At 40.1% G+C, this 22761-nt stretch overlaps 1 protein-coding gene across 6 annotated transcripts in view; it reads right to left on the bottom strand.

The window, feature by feature from the left end:
• The window catches only part of FBXO25 (F-box protein 25), a 64946-nt gene that overhangs the window by 12475 nt on the left and 29710 nt on the right, over positions 1-22761 (bottom strand). For all 6 annotated transcript variants that reach the window (XM_045010443.1, XM_045010445.1, XM_045010446.1 and 3 more), the window contains 4 exons: positions 11718-11811; positions 10728-10912; positions 6927-7109; positions 202-345 (listed from right to left, as the gene is read on the bottom strand). In XM_045010443.1, coding sequence (XP_044866378.1) covers positions 202-345; positions 6927-7109; positions 10728-10912; positions 11718-11811 — 606 coding nt within the window. The remainder of the gene's footprint in view (positions 1-201; positions 346-6926; positions 7110-10727; positions 10913-11717; positions 11812-22761) is intronic.

Below are 22761 nucleotides of genomic sequence, written 5' to 3'. Positions count from 1 at the left end.
TTCATCTGGAATCCTCTTTTGGAACAACACACCAAACTCTGTAGGTGTGACCACTTTACTTAGTTTGATTTAAGGCCCAATTACTTTCCACCTGGGATGGCACAAAATTATGCAACGCTAACATTTTCCCTGTCAACTATATTTTTTTCAGTAGCTATCAAAATATTTTCTAATGTTAAATTATACATTGCCAGTTCTTACCTTCCAAAACAGAATACTACAATGTCGACAAAAATGTAATGTGTCCCCATATTGTTCCTTTATTGGATAACATTTCTGAAGTGCAAAGTACATCAGCTTCCAGTCAATGTGACCTTTTTCTGACAGGATCAAATGCCTACAGAACTGGACATAAAATTAATATTTTTCTTTAAATTGTTAGCAGAAAGTAATCAAGTCAATCAAAGGCTGAAATATAAAAGAATAGTTCAACATCAATTATTTTATAATGGGGGCTCTCTCAGGATAGTATTATGACTCATATACACAACTTCATGGAATGTCAACTTGAAACTCTGAAGCACAGTTTTACAGACCTATCCATACAAAGGTGATTTATGCCATATTCTAGTCTATACTCCTCTAAATATTTGAGACCTTTCCAATGAAACTAAATTAGGTAGAACAATACAAAACAGAAAATACAGATTTGTTAGGCTACATTGGGCCATACTCATAAATGGGGCAACTCCATTGACTTGAAAGGGCCAAGTTAATAATTCTCTTGTTGCATATGAGTACTATTTTAAGAGTTATACAGAAAAAATATTGCACTGAGTATTTTCTTCACTTCTAAACTGATGGAAGATGATGATGTATTACAACTAGTGGCTTATTGTGAGGACTGTAACTGTAAAATACTCCCCTGTAAAGTACAGACAACGCAACCAAGGCGTTAGACTTTATAAATGGAGCCTTAGGCTATATATTTTTCATAATTAAGGTATTTTACACAACTATTATTAGAACCTTAATGTTTTTCTTTTAAATTTTGAATAAATGCATTTTAGTCTTACTTGCACATGCTTTGTATATCCTTTTTGGAAGCATGGGACACTGAAGCGCATGGACAGATGTACTGCCTAATTTTTCCAAGCAACAGTGCAAGAATCCTTCAAATCAATGTGGTTGCTACTAGTGTATTGAGAAGACAGCAGAAAACATTGGAACATGGTGAAGGTTAAGGTCATATTGCTGCTTGTAAAGTGACACATTTTTAACCTGAGGCAAATTACAGTTTAATAGCCCCCCAAAAACCCTATAGATTCAGTTACGTTATTAGTCCACTTACAAGCTGCTTGGAAACTCAATGTTAGAGTTCAGAAAGACTTAAAAAAAAAAAGTAGTTTTACACTAGTATTTAGAGATCCTGTATCTGACATATTACACTGATGTGCTGGAGTGATTTTTATTTCTTATATTATCTTAAGATAACAGCTTCCTCTCCAGCCATTGTGATCTTTATTCAGAATCCTTCTCCTCTTCCCCTCTTCAAAATTCCCTGACTTTGTACATCAAATTCAAAATGCTCAACCCCGCCCTGCCTACTTCTCAGCTATTGTTCTTCCTATGCCTGCTCCCATAGCCTACATTTCCCCCAAATCACCCTCCTAAACTCTCCTTTGGCATACTACTTCTATTCCCCTGCCTTTGCATCTTTTGCCAAGATGCCATGTCAGTTTGGGACTCCTTCCATCCCTCTCCTTGTGAAACAATCACCATTTATGTATTAGTTAAGATCCATTTTGAGCTCAGTGCTATATAGTCAATAAAAGAAAACCATTTTGCCCCAAAGAGTTTACAGTCTTAAAGACAGAGGAGACAGGATGGGATATGCTGGGCAACTCATATGATGAAATGACATTTAAAATCAACGTTTCTTGTGAGCACGTGGAATTATCAAGTCTTTAGAACCACTGTCTCTATTCAACCCCCAACTTAGAATGCTTCTATGAAGATATTCACATTAATATCACCTTGCTGGATTACAAACAAACAATCTCAAGACAGTACAGATTTTTTAATCAGAGATAATTTGTTGTGGCCAAGTTGTATAATTCACTGAATTTAGTATTTTTTGAGGTAGTATTGATGCCTTCTTTGATGCTTTGAATGGCAGAGAGCATACTGATGGCATTCAGGGAATACAGTAATAATAATGTGGGACTTTATCCTGAAAGAATAAAACATTGATACAATTGGATTAGCTCAGCCCAATGATTACAGAACAATTTTTGGTCAGCTCATCTCCATGATATTTGCAAGAGTGCCACCTGGAAAATACCTCTCTCAAATCTTCACAAGACAGTGGCCATGCCTACCTCACGCTTGCAACTTCTTTAGAATCCTAGAATTTCCTGTAGTGGAATATTTACTATTCATCTGATGAGGCCCTCATTCTTGCCCTCTGTATCTCTTGATATCTATTTTTAAACAGTGTGCACTGTATTTTGTACATATATTCAACATTAGGTAGTTTACTAGCTCAGTGTTTATATAAAGCCATAAATGGTCAGACATGAAGTTCTACACTATTCTCCTCTTTGACTATTAGGAATAGAAGGAGGGTTAATTTTTCTAAGTTTGGTCTAAGGCCTTAGAGTTCACCCAATGTAACAGAACGAGGCTATTCTAACTCACTTCCAACCAGTAATGGAATTTCTTTGACAGTTGTTTGGAAAGCAGTTCTTAAACTCTTAGCCTTGTGTGTTAAAGGGCAAGGGTGTGTGTGTAGACACATACACACACACCCCATTACTGGGGGTTTAAAGAATGGGTAAATTAACATAAGAATGGCCATACTGCGTTAGACCAAAGATCCATCCAGCCCAGTATCCTGTCTGCAGACAGTGGCCAATGCCAGGTGCCCCAGAGGGAATGAACCTAACAGGTAATGATCAAGTGATCTCTCTCCTGCCGTCCATCTCCACCCTCTGACAAACAGAGGCTAGGGACACCATTCCTTACCCATTCTGGCTAATAGCCATTAATGGACTTAACCTCCATGAATTTAATCTAGTTCTCTTTTAAACCCTGTTATAGTCCTAGCCTTCACAACGTCCTCAGGAAAGGAGTTCCACAGGTTGACTGTGCGCTGTGTGAAGAAGAACTTCCTTTTATTCGTTTTAAACCTGCTGTTCATTAATTTCATTTGGTGGCCCTAGTTCTTATATTATGGGAACAAGTAAATAACTTTTCCTTATTCACTTTCTTCACATCATTCATGATTTTATATACCTCTATCATATCCTCCCATAGTCTCCTCTTTTCCAAGCTGAAAAGTTCTAGCCTCTTTAATCTCTCCTCATATGGGACCTGTTCCAAACCCCTAATCATTTTAGTTGCCCTTCTCTGAACCTTTTCTAATCCCAGTATATCTTTTTTGAGATGAGGAGACCACATCCGTATGCAGTATTCAAGATGTGGGCGTACCATGGATTTATATAAGGGCAATAAGATATTCTCCGTCTTATTCTCTACCCCTTTTTAATGATTCCTAACATCCTGTTTGTTTTTTTGACTGTCACTGCACACTGCGGGGAGGTCTTCAGAGAACTATCCACAATGACTCCAAGATCTCTTTCCTGATTAGTTGTAGCTAAATTAGCCCCCATCAAATTGTATGTATAGTTGGGTTTATTTTTTCCAATGTGCATTACTTTACATTTATCCACATTAAATTTCATTTGCCTTTTTGTTGCCCAATCACTTAGTTTTGTGAGATCTTTTTGAAGTTCTTCACAGTCTGCTTTGGTCGTAACTATCTTGAGCAGTTTAGTATCATCTACAAACTTTGCCACCTCACTGTTTACCCCTTTCTCCAGAGCATTTATAAATAAGTTGAATAGGATTGGTTCTAGGACTGACCCTTGGGGAACACCACTAGTTACCCCTCTCCATTCTGAAAATTTACCATTTATTCCTACCCTTTGTTCCCAGTTTTTTAACCAGTTCTCAATCCATGAAAGGATCTTTCCTCTTATCCCATGACAACTTAATTTACATTAGAGCCTTTGGTGAGGTACCTTGTCAAAGGCTTTCTGCAAATCTAAGTACACTATGTCCACTGGATCCCCCTTGTCCACATGTTTGTTGACCCTTCAAAGAACTCCAATAGATTAGTAAGATATGATTTCCCTTTAAAGAGACCATGTTGACTTTTGCCCAACAATTTATATTCTTCTATGTGTCTGACAATTTTATTCTTTACTATTGTTTCAATTAATTTGCCCGGTACTGACGTTAGACTTACTGGTCTGTAATTGCTGAGATCACCTCCAGAGCCATTTTTAAATTTTGGCGTTATATTAGCTATCTTCCGGTCACTGGGTACAGAAGCTGATTTAAAGGACAGGTTACAAAGTATAGTTAATAGTTCCACGATTTCACATTTTATATCTTTCAGAACTCTTAGGTCCCAGTGACTTGTTACTCTTAAGTTTATCAATTAATTCCAAAACCTCCTCTAATAACACTTCAATCTGTGACAATTCCTCAGAGTTGTCACCTACAAAGGACAGCTCAGGTTTGAGAATCTCCCTAACATCCTCAGCCATGAAGACTGAAGCAAAGTTTATTTAGTTTCTCTGCAATGACTTTATCGTCTTTAAGTGCTCCTTTTGTATCTCGATTGTCCAGGGGCCCCACTGGTTGTTTAACAGTCTTCCTGCTTCTGATGTACTTAACAAACATTTTGTTATTACCTTTTGAGTTTTTGGTTAGCTGTTCTTCAAACTTCTTTTTGTCTTTTCTTATTACATTTTTACATTTAATTTGGCAGTGTTTATGCTCCTTTCTATTTACCTCATTAGGATTTGACTTCCATTTTTTAAAAGATGCCTTTTTATCTCTCACTGCTTCTTTTACATGGTTGTTAAGCCACAGTGGCTCTTTCTTAGTTCTTTTACTGTGTTTTTTAATTTGAGATATACATTTAAGTTGGGCCTCTATTATGGTGTCTTTGAAAAGTGTCCATATAGCTTGCAGGGATTTCACTCTAGTCACTGTACCTTTTAATTTCTGTTTAACTAACCTCCTCATTTTTGCGTAGTTCCACTTTCTGAAATTAAATGCCACAGTGCTGGGCTGCTGAGGTGTTCTTCCCACCACAGGAATGTAAAATGTTGTTATATTATGGTCACTATTCCCAAGTGGTCCTGTTATAGTTACCTCTTGGACCAGAGCCTGTGTTCCACTCAGGACTAAATCGAGAATTGTCTCTCCCCTTGTGAGTTCCTGTACCAGCTGCTCAAAAAAGCAGTCATTTAAAGTATTGAGAAATGTTGTCTCTGCATTTCATCCTGAGGTGACATGTACCCAGTCAATATGGGGATAACTGAAATCCCCCACTATTGTTGAGTTCTTTATTTTGATAGCCTCTCTAATCTCCCTTAGCATTTCATAGTCACTATCACTGTCCTGATCAGGTGGTCGATAATAGATCCCTATTGTTATATTCTTACTAGAGCATGAAATTTCTATCCATAGAGATTCTATGGAACATGTGGATTCATTTAAGATTTTTACTTCATTTGAGTCTACATTTTCTTTCACATATAGTGCCACTCCCCAACCCCCCGCACGACCTGTTCTGTCCTTCCGATATATTTTGTACCTCGGAATGATTGTGTCTCATTGATTGTCCTCACTCTACCAGGTTTCTGTAATGCCTATTATACCAATATCCTCCTTTAACACGAGGCACTCTAGTTCACCCATCTCATTATTTAGACTTCTAGCATTTGTGTACAAGCACTTTAAAAACTTGTCCCTGTTTATTTGTCTGCCCTTTTCTGATGTGCCAGATTCTTTTTTATGTGAATGTTTCTCATCTGATCTGGCCCATGTTTTATCCTCTTCTATCCTCTCCTCCTGACTAAAACCTAGGGCATCTCTATCAATAGACTCTCCTCTAATAGAAGTCTCTGTCCGATCCACGTGCTCCTCTGCAGCAATCAGCTTTCCCCCATCTCTTAGTTTAAAAACTGCTCTGCAACCTTTTTAATGTTAAGTGCCAGGAGTCTGGATCCACTTTGGTTTAGGCGGAGCCCATCCTTCCTGGATAGGCTTCCCTTATCTCAAAATTTTCGCCTGTTCCTACTAAATCTAAACCCCTCCTCCCTACACCATCATCTCATCCACGCATTGAGACTCTGAAGCTCTGCCTGCCTACCTGGCGCGGAACTGGAAGCATTTCTGATAATGCCACCATAGAAATCCCGAGTGTCAGTCTCTTTCCTAGCAGCCTAAATTTTGCCTCCAGGACCTCTCGCCTATCCTTCCCTATGTCATTACTACCTACATGTAGCATTGGCTTCTCCCCAGTACTACACATAAGTCTATCTAGATGCCTCGAGGTTAAAGTCCAGATGGTCATGAACATCAATGTTATTAGGTGAACTCTGAGACTAATGCATGCATGGTAAAAGTTACTTGTATACAAGAAAATCTACTCATAATAGTCTAGGTAGAGAAATATAATCTAGAAGCTCATGGCTGACCACATTTGTATAAATTATGGAAAATCTTAGCTTGAAGCACCTATTACCTTGGCATCTAAAATGCATATACTAAAGCTTTAAGAGTCCAGTCTGCCACAGTTGGCAGGAATGGTGGGAAATACGGAGGGAAAAGCTTAGTGTAGACACTGACTGCACTGTACTCCCCACCACTGCATGGGGAACATCCGGATAAAGTCTCCTGGGTTGATGTACAGATCACATTTCTCATAGAAATCAATGGGAACTGAGGTTAGACACCACCTCTGAAAAAAACAGATCACTTTCCTGTTACCCACACTGCCATAGTTCAACGTGAAAGCAAGGGCAAATTCACTGAGGAATTCATACTGAGATCATCATCCAGTATGACAGAAAACAGTATCAGATTTAACACACACACACACACACACCCCTCTCTCTCGTTACCTGTTTTTCTGCAAAATGGTACTGGCAAAGTTTTTTCCACAACTGCCTGTCTTCGCTGAGCATGTACAGTGTTGGGGTCACTTGACCTAGCGTAATAATGTCCCAGCCATCTGAGAACCTGTATAAAATGTTATTCAGCATATGTAGAGGGAGATCACTGAGCGTGAGACCATTGTTGACTTGCTGAAAAAACAAAAGAGTTAAAAGTTAACTGCATGGAGTTGTTAGTATAACATAAGTAGGGTTTTCAATTTTAGGTTTAAACCACATTTTTTTTTTATTTCACCTTTTAAAATTTTATATTTTTTATAATTATATATATATGTATGTGTGTTTCCCTGGAAAAATATGGACCAGGGTGGTTTTTTTTGGTTTTTTTTTTGCCAGTTTGATATTTTGATCATTTAGTTTTCAACATTTGTTAGATTATTCTGCAAGTTTGTTATTGAAAATTAAATACCTCAAAGAACAGAAGTTGAATAATGTGGTTTTACAGTTCTTAGTTTTTCTAGTGTTAAATGAATGAGAATTCTTAGAACCTACAGTTATGCTTTGGATGAAAAAGCTTTTGGAAATTAAAAGCAAAAATCCAAATTATGCAGTCTGAAAATTAGTTAAAAGTTGCATACAACACCAACTTTCAGAAAATGCACACATTAAAAACGTACCCATAATTTCCCTGCACTATAGTCAATCCTGAACCTTATTATAGTAAATTGGACAATCAGAAATAAGAGAAACCATTATTAAAAAGCACTGAAGTTTATGTCAATTACTCAACAGGATGTGCAGTAGATATGGAATGTAGGAGTTGGAGGGAAGAGAGTAGGACAAATCCCACCTCTGCAGAGAGCCCCCAACAGATGTAATACTGATTCTGCCACACTGATAGGAGAGCAAATATAGAGTGGGTGACCCAAGGGAGTATGTATCCCTGACCAGAGTCCTCTTCCATGGGGTCCCTGTCAGCAGCAGCTCCAGGCACCAGCACTCCAAGCGCGTGCCTGGAGCGGCAAGCTGCGGGTGGGGGGAGGAGGGGAAGGGGGCGCCCTGCTGGTCCTTGCGAGGGTAGCAGTCAGGTAGCCTTGGGTGGCATGCCTGCGGGAGGTCTGCCGGTCCCACGGATTCAGTGGCAATTCGGCGGCGGGTACGCCAAAGCCACGGGACCGGCGGACCTCCCGCAGACAAGCCGCGGAATCTGCAGGACCAGGGATCTCCCGCAGACAAGCCACTGAAGGCTGCCTGACTGCCGTGCTTGGGGCAGCAAAAAAGCTATAGCCGCCCCTGGTCTCTGTGCAGCAGCACCTACGGTGGAGACTAGAGAGGTTCTCTTCCTTGCAGCAGGGGCATGGCAGATGTAAAAAGTGCCTTGTCCTTTCCTCTATTTGAACCTACTGGAAGGGGCTGGGCACAATAAGAGACATTTTTAGGGACTATATAGAGCTAGCACTGCTGTCATTGTTTCGTGCAAGGGATGACAGTGGCCCCACCTAGTGGAACTGACCAGATGCAAAGGGAAGCATAAGCATCATTCTCTTCAATCGTATTACAGCAGCTGCACTCCCTAGGGTGGCTGGGTCCAATAGACAGCTCTAGCTTAATCCCACAATTTAGTTCATTACACTTATTAGTCTCGCTTATAGAATATACTTTCTGTAGTGACATCTTGTGTATAGTTTTTCAGAGATCATCATGCTCAGGCATCTGTGAACGTAATGACGCCAATCTTGCATTTGTAATACGTAACTAAAGCAAAAGCACTCAGTGGAAGTTACTGATATAAAATAAAGGAAATAACAAGTCAAGCAACTATCTGTCAAGCAAGGATGGTGTTTTGGTTTGTTGGCCACATGACAAATATCTTCAAGGCTGAATTTCCCATTTTTTTAGTGTAATCTAGCTTCTATTTCAAAATGTGTTGTGATTTATCAGGGCAAAATGATAAAGTAACGAGTCAGAGTAAATTCCTGATTCCATCCCCGCTACCTACCTTAAAAGCTGCATATTAGATAAGCAGTTATATTAGTTTATTGCTGATAAGGTCTTGTAACTTTGCTTCAGGGTGGATTGATTTAAATAAATCTATTTTAATCATGTTTTGCATTGATACTTCTTTCTTTAGGAAAATAACTAAAGTCTATTCTCATTCGTTGGTGTCCATTAACACATGTTGATTTGGAGCTAAATATAGCTTTCACACTAAATTTGCTGCTACTTTTTGCTAACCAGGAGACACAATGTATCTATCCTCATTTATTTAAGCAATTAGATAGCTTAACATACATTTATTCATTCTTAAATTTTATATTTTTTATTATGTTAGAAAATGGTGAATGATATACTTCTCATTTACTAGATGACTGTTTACTCATGATTTGTGTCAAGCTCTATTTGGAAATTGGAATTGAATTAAAAATGCACAAAAACATTTCCTCCTCTGTTACTTCCAACTGGTGTGCCCCCAATTTATTACCAAAATTCTTGTTATTAATCCCTAAATGCATAACCTTGCACTTTTTACTAATACATTTCATCCTATTACTGTTACTCTAGTTTACAAGGTCATCCAGATCTTCCTGTATGATATCCCGGTCCTTCTCTGTATCAGCAATACCTCCCAGCTTTGTGTCATCTGCAAACTTTATTAGCACATTCCCACCTTTTGTGCCAAGGTCAGTAATAAAAAGATTAAACAAGATTAGTCCCAAAACTGATCCCTGAAGAACTCCACTAGTATCCTCCTTCCAGCCTGACAGTTCACCTGTCAGTATTACCCGTTATAGTCTCCTCTTTAACCAGTTCCTTATTCACCTTTCAATTTTCATATTGATTCCCATCTTTTCCAATTTAGCTAATAATTCCCCATGTGGAACCATATCAAATGCCTTACTGAAATCGAGGTAAATTAGATCCACTGCATTTCCTTTGTCTAAAAAAAATCTGTTACCTTCTCAAAGAAGGAGATCAGGTTGGTTTTGCACGATCTACCTCTTGTAAAACCATGTTGTATTTTGTTCCAATTACCATTGACCTCAACGTCCTTAACTTTCTCCTTCAAAATTTTTTCCAAGACTTGCATACTGGTGGAGGCAAGAGCCCGGAAGCAGAGAGAAATACCTGGGACTCTCCTTCCCAGCCTGCAGCTGACTGCCCTTCCTCCTACTCCCCCGCCCAGAGTCTCAGTACCTTGCCTTGCTTCCTCTCCTAACCCTCTGTCGCCCCCTACAGTATACTAAAAAAAAAGCTGTGACCTAGATCCAAACTTTGCTTCCAGAAGTCCATAAGTTACCTAGTTTCATAGAAAAAAACCCTGTTGGCTTGCATAGCTTTGGAATCACTATTTCAATGCTTTATTCATGTTTTCTTGGTCCCTCTTTAATCTTGGATTTCAGGTCTGTGTCTCCTTAGTAAGGTAGAGTTATTGTATGTGTCTGACCAGTGAATAATTATCTCTAAATAGTCAGATTAAGGTCGACAGAGAGCTATCAGTTTTGAAATTTATGGTTGGGCTATCAGAAAATTAAGATGTGAACGTCTGCCAGGACGTTCATTTAATGCAGGTTGCTAAAGTTTAAAGTTACTGTTGTCCTTTTCACAGAAAAAGGATATTAAAATACTTAGTGAGTGTAAAATAATTGAACTTTAATTTTATATCTTCATTTGTGCAGAATAACTAATGAAGTCAAGTAAAAATGGCTTTAGACATATTTAAAACTTTGCATGTATACAGATCAAAAGCCAGTATTCAAAGCACCTTCTCCCTTTTTACCTCATATTTCTGATTTAACAAATTTAATATACCTTGTTCATCTGAAGATTTTTTAGCTGTTGTTGCCATGTAAGGATAGTTTCTAATCGGCAAATCCAAATATTGATGTTCCCCACCAACACAGATTTCCCTACTCCCCTAATTAGTATACAGAGAGTAGAACTCAGATCCTGAAGAAGATCTTTGATTAAGCGTGGATTGTGTTGGTCTTCCAAAACTGGAAAAGAAGAATAAGAAGTACTCTTTTGATTTGTTACAGTTAACCCAAGTTATTGACATTTTCCTGTCTAAACTAACTCAAACTGCAGTTGAGCAGTGGTTTCACTTCCAAACTAAATGCCCTGATCCCACAATGGAATTTGCTCTGGCAGGTCCCATAGGTGCAGGATTGATTCTTAAGACAATACTGCTATGAAGGCATCAGTGCAACATTTCATGCCATGTGTTAATAAAATTAATGCTGCATCTTAGTTATTCAAGTGGATTTCCTATTTTCAATAGATAGTATTAAATGTCTTCCATATACAGTGGTCACCTTTAAAAAAAAACCCAACATTTTCCAACATTAATATGCAAGAGCCCAGTTTTCTTATTATACACACCAGGAATAATTGCAGTTTCTTGCATACCTCTTTGGGTAACTTGGCAAATTTGGACTAAAATGTTTTAGTTCATCATGCAAAGGAATTAAAAAAAAAAAGACATTCACATGTATTCATGTTAATAAAAAGAATAGTTTTGTTCAGAACTAAGAAATTTTAGATTTGATAAAGAGTACAGAATAGTAAAAAAGAATCCATGAATTTCTGACCGTGAAGGATAATCTCGGATTTCACTTTATACATTTGTTTTGAATGATATTCTTCAATGTTAAGAAACTGGTTAAAAAGTATATTATATTTCCATGAATTAAATATGCCATTACCTTTGTTTTGTGACAGGCAGTACATATAAAAAAATAACTAAACTAATTGAAAGGTCAGAAAAGCAACTCAGTCAATGCTAATGAACCCTGAACATACCCTTTCGTACAATTTTGTCCAAAATATGAAAGTAGTTCTTCTGTGCTGCACCACTCAGTGAGGTTAGCTGAGATTTTGCAATTAACTGCAACAACTAAAACAGAAAAAAATTAACATTAGAATGAAGGACTACAAAAAAAAATCAAGCATGCTTTAAATAGATATTCTTCTATGAAAGATTGTAGAATCACAGTATGGCTTATGAAAAAACTTTAGTAGCTACAGTGCTAGGGAGAGAAAAAAGGATATAAATTAAAGAACACTGAAAGTATACATAAGGTTCTACTAACTATTTAAATAACCTCCCATTAGTAACTCATATTGAGACATACATTTTCAGTGTACTGTACAAATATTAATTATATTTCTGAGGTTCCTACCAAATAGACTTCAGAAAAAAATCCACATAGTCTAAGATTAGTAAAATATAGTTACATTTCTTGCAGCTCATGAGGTAATTCCTCTCTTCACCTTAGTTCTTAGAAAAGCTACCATGTACAAGAAAACCTACCATGTACAACTGCAGAGGGCACATTCTTAAAGCAAGTTTTTAATTGTTATGTTTTCTGACAGAGCATGTACATTGATGGTCATATTTTTTTCCCTTTTAAATCTTAACATTCTGATTTTATTTTAAATTGCTATGCCATATTCAAAATTCCACAACAATCAAATTGAAGGACTGACTCTAAACAATGTTAACAGAAGCCATACAGCTGTCTGAAAGGCACTACTGCTGAGAATTCTCAGAAAGAGTAGCTGTGCATCTAAGGGCTTTCTGCAACTCCATCATCGCAGTATTCAATTGCTCATGAGATAAATTACATTTGCCTAGTGAGGTCCACTGAACATCATGGAGTTGCATTACTTTAGATAGAATACACAGGCCAAAGGCATTAACATAACTCAGTCACTATCCAGCATTCAAATAGTTTTAAACAAGGCTCAGGGTTTGGTACACAGAAATCTCAGCTTGCATAGTACCCTAGTAAAAAAAATTATATATACTTTAAACTTTTTACTGATGCTTCATCTCTGCTCTCACATATTCCATCATGGTCTTTGTAAGTTACAGGGACACAGCAGAAGGCTGCTGTCTTGGAGATTCATGGATGGAGATGTGGACTCTGATATATATGGGTACTCATTGAGAGATTTGAAGATCAGGTTTTGAATAAAAAATGGTAGTCAGTATACTGACTGGAGCACAGGCATGATGAGCTCATCATGGTGTATCCCACTCAAGAGGGAAGCAGCCACATTCCTCACAAACTGGAGGCCTCTGCATTGCTTTCACCTTCAGCCCCAGGGACTGATAGCTGCAGTAATCCAATGATGAATGTGTGCATATAATCGTATTACCACAAGTTATACAGTATTTGAATAGAAGGCAAAATGGATATGAATATTCATAAATGAATATTAATTTGAGAAATTTGCAATAAATATTCTAAGAATTAACCCCATCTCTTAAAACACATGTGAGTCTGGTGCTGATCTGGAGCACATGAAATGCAGATGGAGAACTTTGCTTTTGACCTTAGTGTACAGTTAGTATTTGAAGTTAACAATCAAAGCTACTGGCTGGTTTTCTCATGTCTACAAATCATGAGACTTGCTGTTATTTTTCTCCTATTTCGGCTCAAATGGTCTCCACCCCTCAGGCTAGGGAAAACTGTCGTCGGAACGGCCAGAATGCAGTTGCATGACAGCCCACAGAATTCCCTCTAAGAAACTCTCAATGATAGGTGGGTGGTGAGAAGAAAGTAGGGTGCCCAGATGTCCCGATTTTACAGGGACAGTCCCGATATGTGGGGCTTTTTCTTATATAGGCTCCTATTACCCCCACCCCCATCCCGCTTTTTCACACTTGCTATCTGGTCCGCCTAGATGGAGGGTTGGGATTGGCCTGGCAGGGGATGCAGCCAGAGACGATCAACGTCCTTCTGCACATGAATGTTCTTTCTTTCTTTGGCCTGGTCTACACTAGGCGTTTAAATCGGTTTTAGGAGCGTAAAACCGATTTAACGCCAAAACCGTCCACACTAGGAGGCACCTTATATCGATTTTAATGGCTCTTTAAACTGGTTTCTGTACTCCTCCCTAACGAGAGGAGTAACGCTAGTATCGGTATTAACATATCGGATTAGGGTTAGTGTGGACGCTGATCGACGGTATTGGCCTCCGGGAGCTATCCCACAGTGCACCAGTGACCGCTCTGGACCGCAATCTGAACTCGGATGCAGTGGTCAGGTAAACAGGAAAAGCCCCGCGAACTTTTGAATATTTCCTGTTTGCCCAGCGTGGAGCTCCGATCAGCACGGGTGGCGATGCAGTCCGAAATCAAAATAAAAAAAAGAGCTCCCGCATGGACCATGCGGATGTGATCGCTATAAGGGCAGGCAAATCCGTTCTATCCGTTCTATCAGCGCTCCGTTACAGAAGATGAAATTCAGAATCCTTTTTTAAAAATCTCCAGACAGACGCCATAGCAGGGACTCAGCGCACTGCAGCGTGACAAGCGTAACGGAAAGCCAAAGAATCAAATGGATGCGCATGGACTGGAGGACTGAAGCTATCCCACAGTTCCTGCAGCCTCCTAAAATTATTTGCATTCTTGGCTGAGCTCCAAATGCTTCTAGGGTCAAACACAGTGCCCGCGGGTCAGGGCATAGCTTGGCAATCTACTCACCCACCCCCCACCCACCCCCAGAAGCGAAAGGTAAAACAATCCTCTGACTCTTTTACATGTCACCCTATCTTTACTGAATGCTGCAGATAGACGCGATAGTGCAGCACTCAACACCAACATCCTTGCTCCCCCCCCCGCCATGGGCGGCTGATGGTACAAAAGGATGGAAATCCATCTTCATCATCAGCATAAGCTGATCGTACAAAATGATGGAAATCCATCCTCATCATCAGCCTCAGCTGATGGTACAAAAGGACTGGTAACCGTCCTCGTCATCAGCCTATTGGCCCTAATTTTTTCTGGTGGATGGATGGTGCAATATGGCTGGTAACCATCCTCATCATAGCAACAGGGGGCTGAGCTCCATCAGCCCCCACCCTTCATGTGTAAAGAAAAGATTCAGTTGCCCCTGGACTAGCAGTGGGATGCTGGGCTTCTCTCCTACACACTGCTTAATGTCCTGTCTGGACTATCATAGCAGCTGGAGGCTGCCTTCCACTCATTTCTCACTAACAAGTCAGTGTGTCTTATTCCTGCATTCTTTATTAATTCATCACACAAGTGGGGGGACAATGCTACGGTAGCCAAGAAAGGCTGGGGGAAGAACGGAATCAACAGGTGGGGTTGTTACAGGAGCACCCCCTGTGAATAGCATACAGATAATAATTTCTGCGGGCTCTGACACAGAGCAGGTGGTTCTCTAGCACACTTGCCTATATTAGGCAGCACTGATTCTATTTTTAGATACCAAAAAGGAGGGATTGACTCAGGGAGTCATTCCCAATTTTTGCTTTTGCGCCCCTGGCTGATCGGCCAGGGGCACTTATGACAGCAGCCAATGGTACAAAATGATGGAAGGTGCAATATGGCTAGTAACCACTCTTGGCTTTTGCGCCCCTGGCTGATTGACCAGGGGCACTAGCAGCAAATGGTACAAAAGGACTGGTAGCCATGATCATCCTCAGTTCCAATTTATGGAAGGGTTTGGATGGTGCAATATGGCTAGTAACCATCTCTGCTGTCATGCAAAAGCAAAAGCATGCTTCTGTGTAGCGCTGCTGAATCGCCTCTGTGAGCGGCATCTAGTACACATACGGTGAGAGTCACAAACGGCAAAAAAAGCTCCATGATTGCCATGCTATGGCATCTGCCAGGGCAATCCAGGGGAAAAAGGCGCGAAATGCTTGTCTGCCGTTGCTTTCCCAGACGAAGGAGTGACTGACGACATTTACCCAGAACCACCTGCGACAATGATTTTTGCCCCATCAGGCACTGGGATCTCAACCCGGAAGTTCCAAGGGGCGGGGGAGGCTGCGGGAACTATGGGATAGCTAGGGAATAGCTACCCACAGTGCAACGCTCCAGAAATCGACGCTAGCCACGGACCATGGACGCACACCACCGATTTAATGTGCTTAGTATGGCCGCGCTCCACCCGATTTTATAAATTCTGTTTTACAAAACCGGTTTATGCAAATTCGGAATAATCCCGTAGTGTAGACGTACCCTTTCTTTCTTTCTTCCTTTCAAGTTGTACTTGTAGCCTTCCCTTGTTTAGAAGCTGAAGAGGGTGCTATTTCCTGGACAAATAGATAGGCTGCTCTGAACCCTTAAGCGCTGTAAAGGAGCTTCAATTTAAATGCATGCAAGGGAACTCCTGGCGCAAGAGACACCACTAAAACCCATTACCACTGAGCTCTTTAGACAGTTCTGTTACAAAGAACAGAAGGTACGTCTAAGAAAAAAAATTTCTTTTTGTCACAATTAACATAAAATCACATTAAATGTAAGGTAGAAAATAAGATAAGTTACATGTTGGGGCTTACATTAATGATAAATCAGAAGTTGGAGATGGAAATGAGATACTATAGAATTTCAATATTGGCGCAAATAATTTATTTGCGTAGTGAGAGCCATCAGAACAAAAACCTTATTCACAGCTGCAATCACTATATTAAAATGCTTTTACATATCAGATTTCTAGATGTGTTGATTGAATTCGTGCTCATCTCCTACCAATACCACAATGGGAAAACTGGGTAGTTTGCTACTCACACTACTGATTCTCTTAATTTCTCATAAATTTTCTGTATTCATAATAAAAGAGCTATATGCATATAAAGAGCTTGTTTAGATAGACTTTTTCCTAAAGGAAAAAGGCAGAAGTTACAATTTCCAGCATTCACAAGCCAACGTTTAACTAATGTGCACTCAGTGTGCTCAGCCTTTTTAAATTTCATTACTTTAAAAAGGAGATCCAAGGTCAATTCTTTTTGACTACATTGTAGTTAAGTCACATTATGAGAGAGAACTTTTTGAACTCGAGACTGGACAATTTCAGCAAAGCTCAATTAATCATTTTACAGGATCTAACACTTCAAAGGTGGTATTCCCGATCCCTTGAAAAGCCGTACGGACAGTTTTATTCTGTACTATATTACCTTTCTAATTGGTGTTAATAAGTGGGAAGCCCATTGCCATTTTGAAGGTGAACAAATAAATGCATTAAAGCTTTTAAAGTACATTTAAAATACATTTTATTGTTCTGGACTATGGTGGTTTTTTGTTACTGTATAGTGTATTAAAGCATATTTTACAAATATAAGTGATGTCATAAGACTATTATAAACTCTCACTACAAAACTCTACTAAATACCTGCTTGAGAAGTAGGGGGAACAGACTGCGAGGTTTGCTGGGGATTTTTAGTACAGATTAGGACTGTAGTTTTTATATGGGGCTTTCATTTATGCTCCTGAAATATTAATCTCTAGCTTCTTCTCAGAGAAGATAAATTCCTACCAAAGGGGAGATGCATTAGGTCATTAAGTAGGAATAAAAAAAAAAACAGATAGAGAATACCCTTCTGGTACTTAAGAGGAAGGAAAAGGAGATCTAATGCCACTTCGTGAAACACTAACTCAATTTAGATAAAATTGGAGCTGTGAGCAACTGATAATTGGGAACTATTTTATTTCAAGCAAATCCACATGAAGCCTTTGGACCTTGCTGCAGCACAGGGATTGACAACCTTTGGCACATGGCCCGCCAGGGTAAGCCCCCTGGTGGGCTGGACCGGTTTGTTTATCCGCCGCCTCTGCAGGTTCAGCCGATCGTGGCTCCCAGGGGCCGCGGTTCACCGCTCCAGGCCAATGGGGGTTGCGGGAAGTGGCGGCTAGCACATCCCTCGGCCTGCGCTGCTTCCCGCAGCCCCCATTGGCCACAGCTTAATTACAGGTTATGTGAAAAAAGGATTTCTTTTTATTGGTTTTTTACTTCCCTAACTCTTACCTTAATTCAACATTCCTTTGTTCTTATGTTAAGAGACAGCAAAAGCCTAGGTTCCTAATTACCTTTTCTCTATTATTTATTTTATATACTTTTACCTTGGGTCACAAAAGGACAGGATATCTCTGTATTCACCTGCTACACACTACAGCAATTATATGTACAAAATATGCATTGTGAGGTATCATTTGAAAAATAATATCACAGTGGTCAATATCGTCATATGTAAAGTTATGAATTCTCTCTGTGTGATGTTAGCCTGGGCCGAGGTAATAAACAGGTTTGTCCTAGACAATGAAATGTGGGTTTACCTCAATTTACATATTAGCAGTAAACAAAGCCATCAAGCTAAATCAGCAGGGAATACCCTGAGACTGAACTTGAGAGATGGAGAATTAGCATGGCTCCTGCACCAGACAGACAGACATAGGAGAATGAATCCCTAGGAGACCTTCCTGACTTTCAAGACAAAAAACAATACCTTTGGGAACGTAAGGGACAGATAGAGACTCCATCTTTACCTTACCTCGCAGGAGAAAAAGAAACCGAGCAGTTTGTGTTCCATGTGTAGGGTCCTGGCGAGACTGCCTGCTCAAAGAATGACTAGTGAGACAACTACCTTGAGCAAAGTCTGTAGCTTTTTAAGGTAGGTCTTAGCCATTAGAAAGCGTATTTTAACTTTGGTTTGTTTGTAACCTGTTCTACCTCCAATATCTTCAACTTTGTATCACTTAACCCATGTCCTTTTGTTAATGAATTTGTTTTACTTTTAATCTAAACCAACCTAGTGCTGTATTTGAATTTAAGTGATTCTTAACTCCAGTTAAAGTGATAAGCTGTACTTTGGTCTCTTTAAAAGAGCATCCAACCTTATTATTTCTCTGCATGTGACAGAAGAGGGCTGGACACTTCAGGGCAGATGGTTGTAGGGAAATTTGGGACTGGGGCTGCACTGGAATCACCCTGCAAGCAGTAATAAGGACTGGTGAAGACCATGGGCTGCTGGGGTCACAGTGTTGCACCAGGGCTGTACAGCATACAGACTCACGGAACTACCTACATGCTTGTCTGCTAGCTATTGGTATCCGGGCTGTAAGCCATGGCAGGCAGTGACATAACCTCTCACTAGTCTGGGTGGAACTCCCAAATGTTACACCCTCTTACTCATCTCCTTTCTAGAGTAAACAAACACAATCTTTTCACTCACTCTTGCTATGAAAGTTTTTCCATGCCCTTGATTGTTCTTGGCATCTTTCTCTGAACCCTCTCTAGTTGTGCAATATCCTTTCTGAGATGGGGTGACTAACCTAAGTAACTTAGTAACTAAGGCTGTTGATTAATTGCAGTTAACTCATGCGATTAAGTTTTTTAATCACGATTAATCACAGTTTTGATCGCATTGTTAAACAATAGACTACCAATTGAAATTTATTAAATATTTTTGGATGTGTTTCTACATTTTCAAATATATTGATTTCAGTTACAACACAGAATACAAAGTGTACAGTGCTCACTTTACATTATTTTTATTACAAATATTTGCACAGTGAAAATGATAAACAAAAGAAATAGTATTTTTCAATTCACCTCATACAACTACTGTAGTGCAATCTCTTTATCGTGAAAGCGCAACGTACAAATGTAGTTTTTTTTGGTTACATAACTGCACTCAAAAGCAAAAATGTAAAGCCTACAAGTCCACTCTGTCCTACTTCTCAGTTAGCCAATCACTAAGACAAACAAGTTTGTTTACATTTACAAAGAGATAATGCAACCCACTTCTTATTTTCTGGTGACACTATAAGTGAGAACAGGCGTTCGCATGGCACTTTTGTAGCCAGTATTGCAAGATATTTGTGTGTCAGATATGCTAAACATTTGCATGCCCCTTCATGCTTTGGCCATCATGCCAGAGGACATGCTTCCATGCTGATGACGCTCGTTAAAAAAATGTGTTAATTACATTTGTGACTGAACTCCTTGGGGGAGAATTGTACGTCTCTGGCTCTATTTTACCTGCATTCTGCCATAGATTTCATATTATAGTAGTGTCAGACGATGACTCAGCACACATTAATTTTAAGAACGCTGCAGATTTGACAAAATGTGAGATTTCTAAAGATAGCTACAGCACTCGACCCAAGGTTTAAGAATCTGAAGTGCCTTCCAAAATCTGAGAGGGCTGAGGTGTGCAGCATGCTTTCGGAAGTCTTAAAGCGCAGCACTCCGATGCAGACACTACAGAACCCAAACCACCAAAAGAGAAAAATCAACCTTCTGCTGGTGGCATCTGACTCAGATGATGAAAATGAACACGCATCAGTCCACACTGCTTTGGATTGTTATGTAGCAGAACCCATCATCAGCATGCATGAATGTCCTCTGGAATGGTGGTCGAATCATGAAGGGTCATATGAATCTTTAGCGCATCTGGCATGTAAGTATCTTGGACGCCGGCTACAACAGTGCCATGCGAACACCTATTCTCACTTTCAGGTGACACGGTGAACAAGAAGCGGGGAGCATTATCTCCTCCAAATGTAAACAAACGTGTTTGAGTGACTGGCTGAACAAGAAATAGGACTGAGTGGATTTGTAGGTTCTACAGTTTTACATTCTTTTATTTTTTTAATGCAGTTTTTTTGTACATAAGTCTACATTTATAAGTTCAACTTTCATGATAAAGAGATTGCACTACAGGACTTGTATTAGGTGAATTGAAAAATACTATTTCTTTTGCTTTTTACAGTGCAAATATTTGTAATAAAAACAAATATAAAGTGAGCACTGTACACTTTGTATTATGTGTTATAATTGAAATGAATATACTTCAAAATGTAGAAAACATACATAAATATTTAAATAAATGGTATTTTATTACTGTTTTACAATGCAATTAATCGCACAATTACTTTTTTTTTTTTTAATCGCTTGACAGCCCTATTAGTAACATTTGCAAATGTTACTATCTCATTACTTTCTGCCATTTCCAGATAATAAATAAATGCATTAATCACGGAACCTAGAATGGAACCTTGAGATACCCTTTTGCCATGATAAAAATCGACCATTTCATTTTACTCTTTTTGCTTTCTGTCTCCCAGCTAGTTTTTAATCCATGGCAATATGTTGCCTGTCTCCCTGTGACTACTTCACTTCTTTAGTAGCCTCTTGTTTGGGATCTTGTCAACTGCTTTTTGGAAATCTGAAAAAATGGTTATATACAAAAACTACATCAGAAGTATTAAGGTTACAATCCAAGCACTCAGATTAAGAAATGCTGCAATTAAGGTTGACTGTGCTAACTTTTAATGTAATATTTTTGTATATAGTTTCCTAGATTTTTAACAAAGAAAACTGAAAAAAAAAATCACATTGCATCATACTGATACCAGCATGGTCAGTAGCAGGGTTGGAACCTTTAGATCCACAGCACAGGCCTCTAACACTTGAGCTAATGGAGTAACTTGATAGCAGTAGGCTGTCCTGTGTAGTTGTGGCAGGGTAGACTAGGTCTAGAGGCCCCCTGCTGGAGGACTCAGAGCCCTGCATCACCCTGTCCCAGAATAGAGCAGCGAGAAGTCCTCCAGGCAGCCTAGAATTGTGTTTGCAGGCACTATTGGCCAAAAAAGGGGGCACACACAAGAGGCAGGTGCTCACTCCATTACATTATGGTACCAAAAGTGGGCTCTTCAGACCGACCTTGTCTAAAGGGGGTCAGATCAGAATTAACTGTTTTACTGGGGCTTTTCATTGTTTTACTGCAAGTTTTTAACTGGTTTATTGTGTGAGGCTAGAGGAAGAGGTCAAAGGAGGACCAGAGGCAGCCATGGAAAACAGGCAAGATTTTAATTATTTATTGGGTAGGGCCAGAGACCGAAGGGAGCCAGAGGCAGAGGTAGCCCAAGCGGAGTACAACCTGACTAACGGGGCATGAGCAAAGACTGAGTGGGGCCAGAAGGGACAGATAAAAGGCAAGCAGCAGAGCAAAGCCTTCAGTTGCTGTGTGGAGCTTGATGAGGGAGGACCAGGTACCTGGCTAGTTAGACAAGAGCAGCTCACTGCAGAGAGCTCACCAGGCAGAACTGAGCCCAGGATTGGCTGCCAAAGCCCAGGTGCCTGGCTGGATGGATGGAGTAAGCAGTAGGACCATGAAAAGGTCAGTGTGGGCAGGCTGAGCCCAAGACCTGGCCAGACCAGGCAAGAGTACTAAGATGGGCCCTCCAGGTCTGGCTGCAGAGTGAGCCCAGGGAGGGCTGCTGAAAAGGACACCAGCTGAGGGTACCGAGATGGGCCCCAGCTGGGTGGTTGAAGGAGGCAGTGCCTCTAGGAAGAAGCCTTAGAGCTACGACCCCATACCAGGGCCAAGAAAGAACTTGGACTGTATACACCAGAAGTGGGGAGGGGGGACAGCATGTGCGGCTCAGCTGGAGGGCTGAGCTGCCAAACACCAGCCGAGAGAACTAGCAGCTGGGGTCGGTGCTTGCAAGAGGCAGGTGTCAGCTCATACCTAACCGAGAGAAAGGAGGCCATCCACAAGAGGTGGGTCCCCCGCACCATGAAAAGAACTGTTTGCAGGCACTATCAGCCAGACAAAAAAGGGAGCATGCACGAGAGGCGACTGCTGACCCCGTTACAGTACTGGAGAAGAACTGGGGGACACACTTTGCCAGGGGCTTTCACAGAGATTTGTTGACATAGGAATGGTAATACTAAGGAATCTTGTGTTCCATTCCAGGTTCTGGAGGGGAATAGGCACAGATCTTTGTGCCACTGTTCCACCCAACAAACCTGAACCCTCCTGAATCAGTCCCAGTCTTGTCTCTCCCCTTCAGCATACAGTTAAATTTTGGAAAAAGCTATAAGCCACTGAAAACGGGTTCTATAAATGGGAAGAACTATGTAACCTTAACTAAGGCAGATCTGGATGCATTGCTTATAATGCCAACTAGTTCTCCTTTATATACTACTTTTGACATGTTCTTTTATTAGTTGTTTGCAGAGACCGAGCTGCCTAGACTCTATTATATCATGATCTGCCATGTGCTTTGTTAATCTTTGCTAAA

The sequence above is a fragment of the Mauremys mutica genome, chromosome 3 (genome assembly GCF_020497125.1).
Source record: "Mauremys mutica isolate MM-2020 ecotype Southern chromosome 3, ASM2049712v1, whole genome shotgun sequence".
Classification (NCBI taxonomy): domain Eukaryota; kingdom Metazoa; phylum Chordata; order Testudines; family Geoemydidae; genus Mauremys; species Mauremys mutica.
This window is presented reverse-complemented; position numbering and strand designations above follow the sequence as displayed.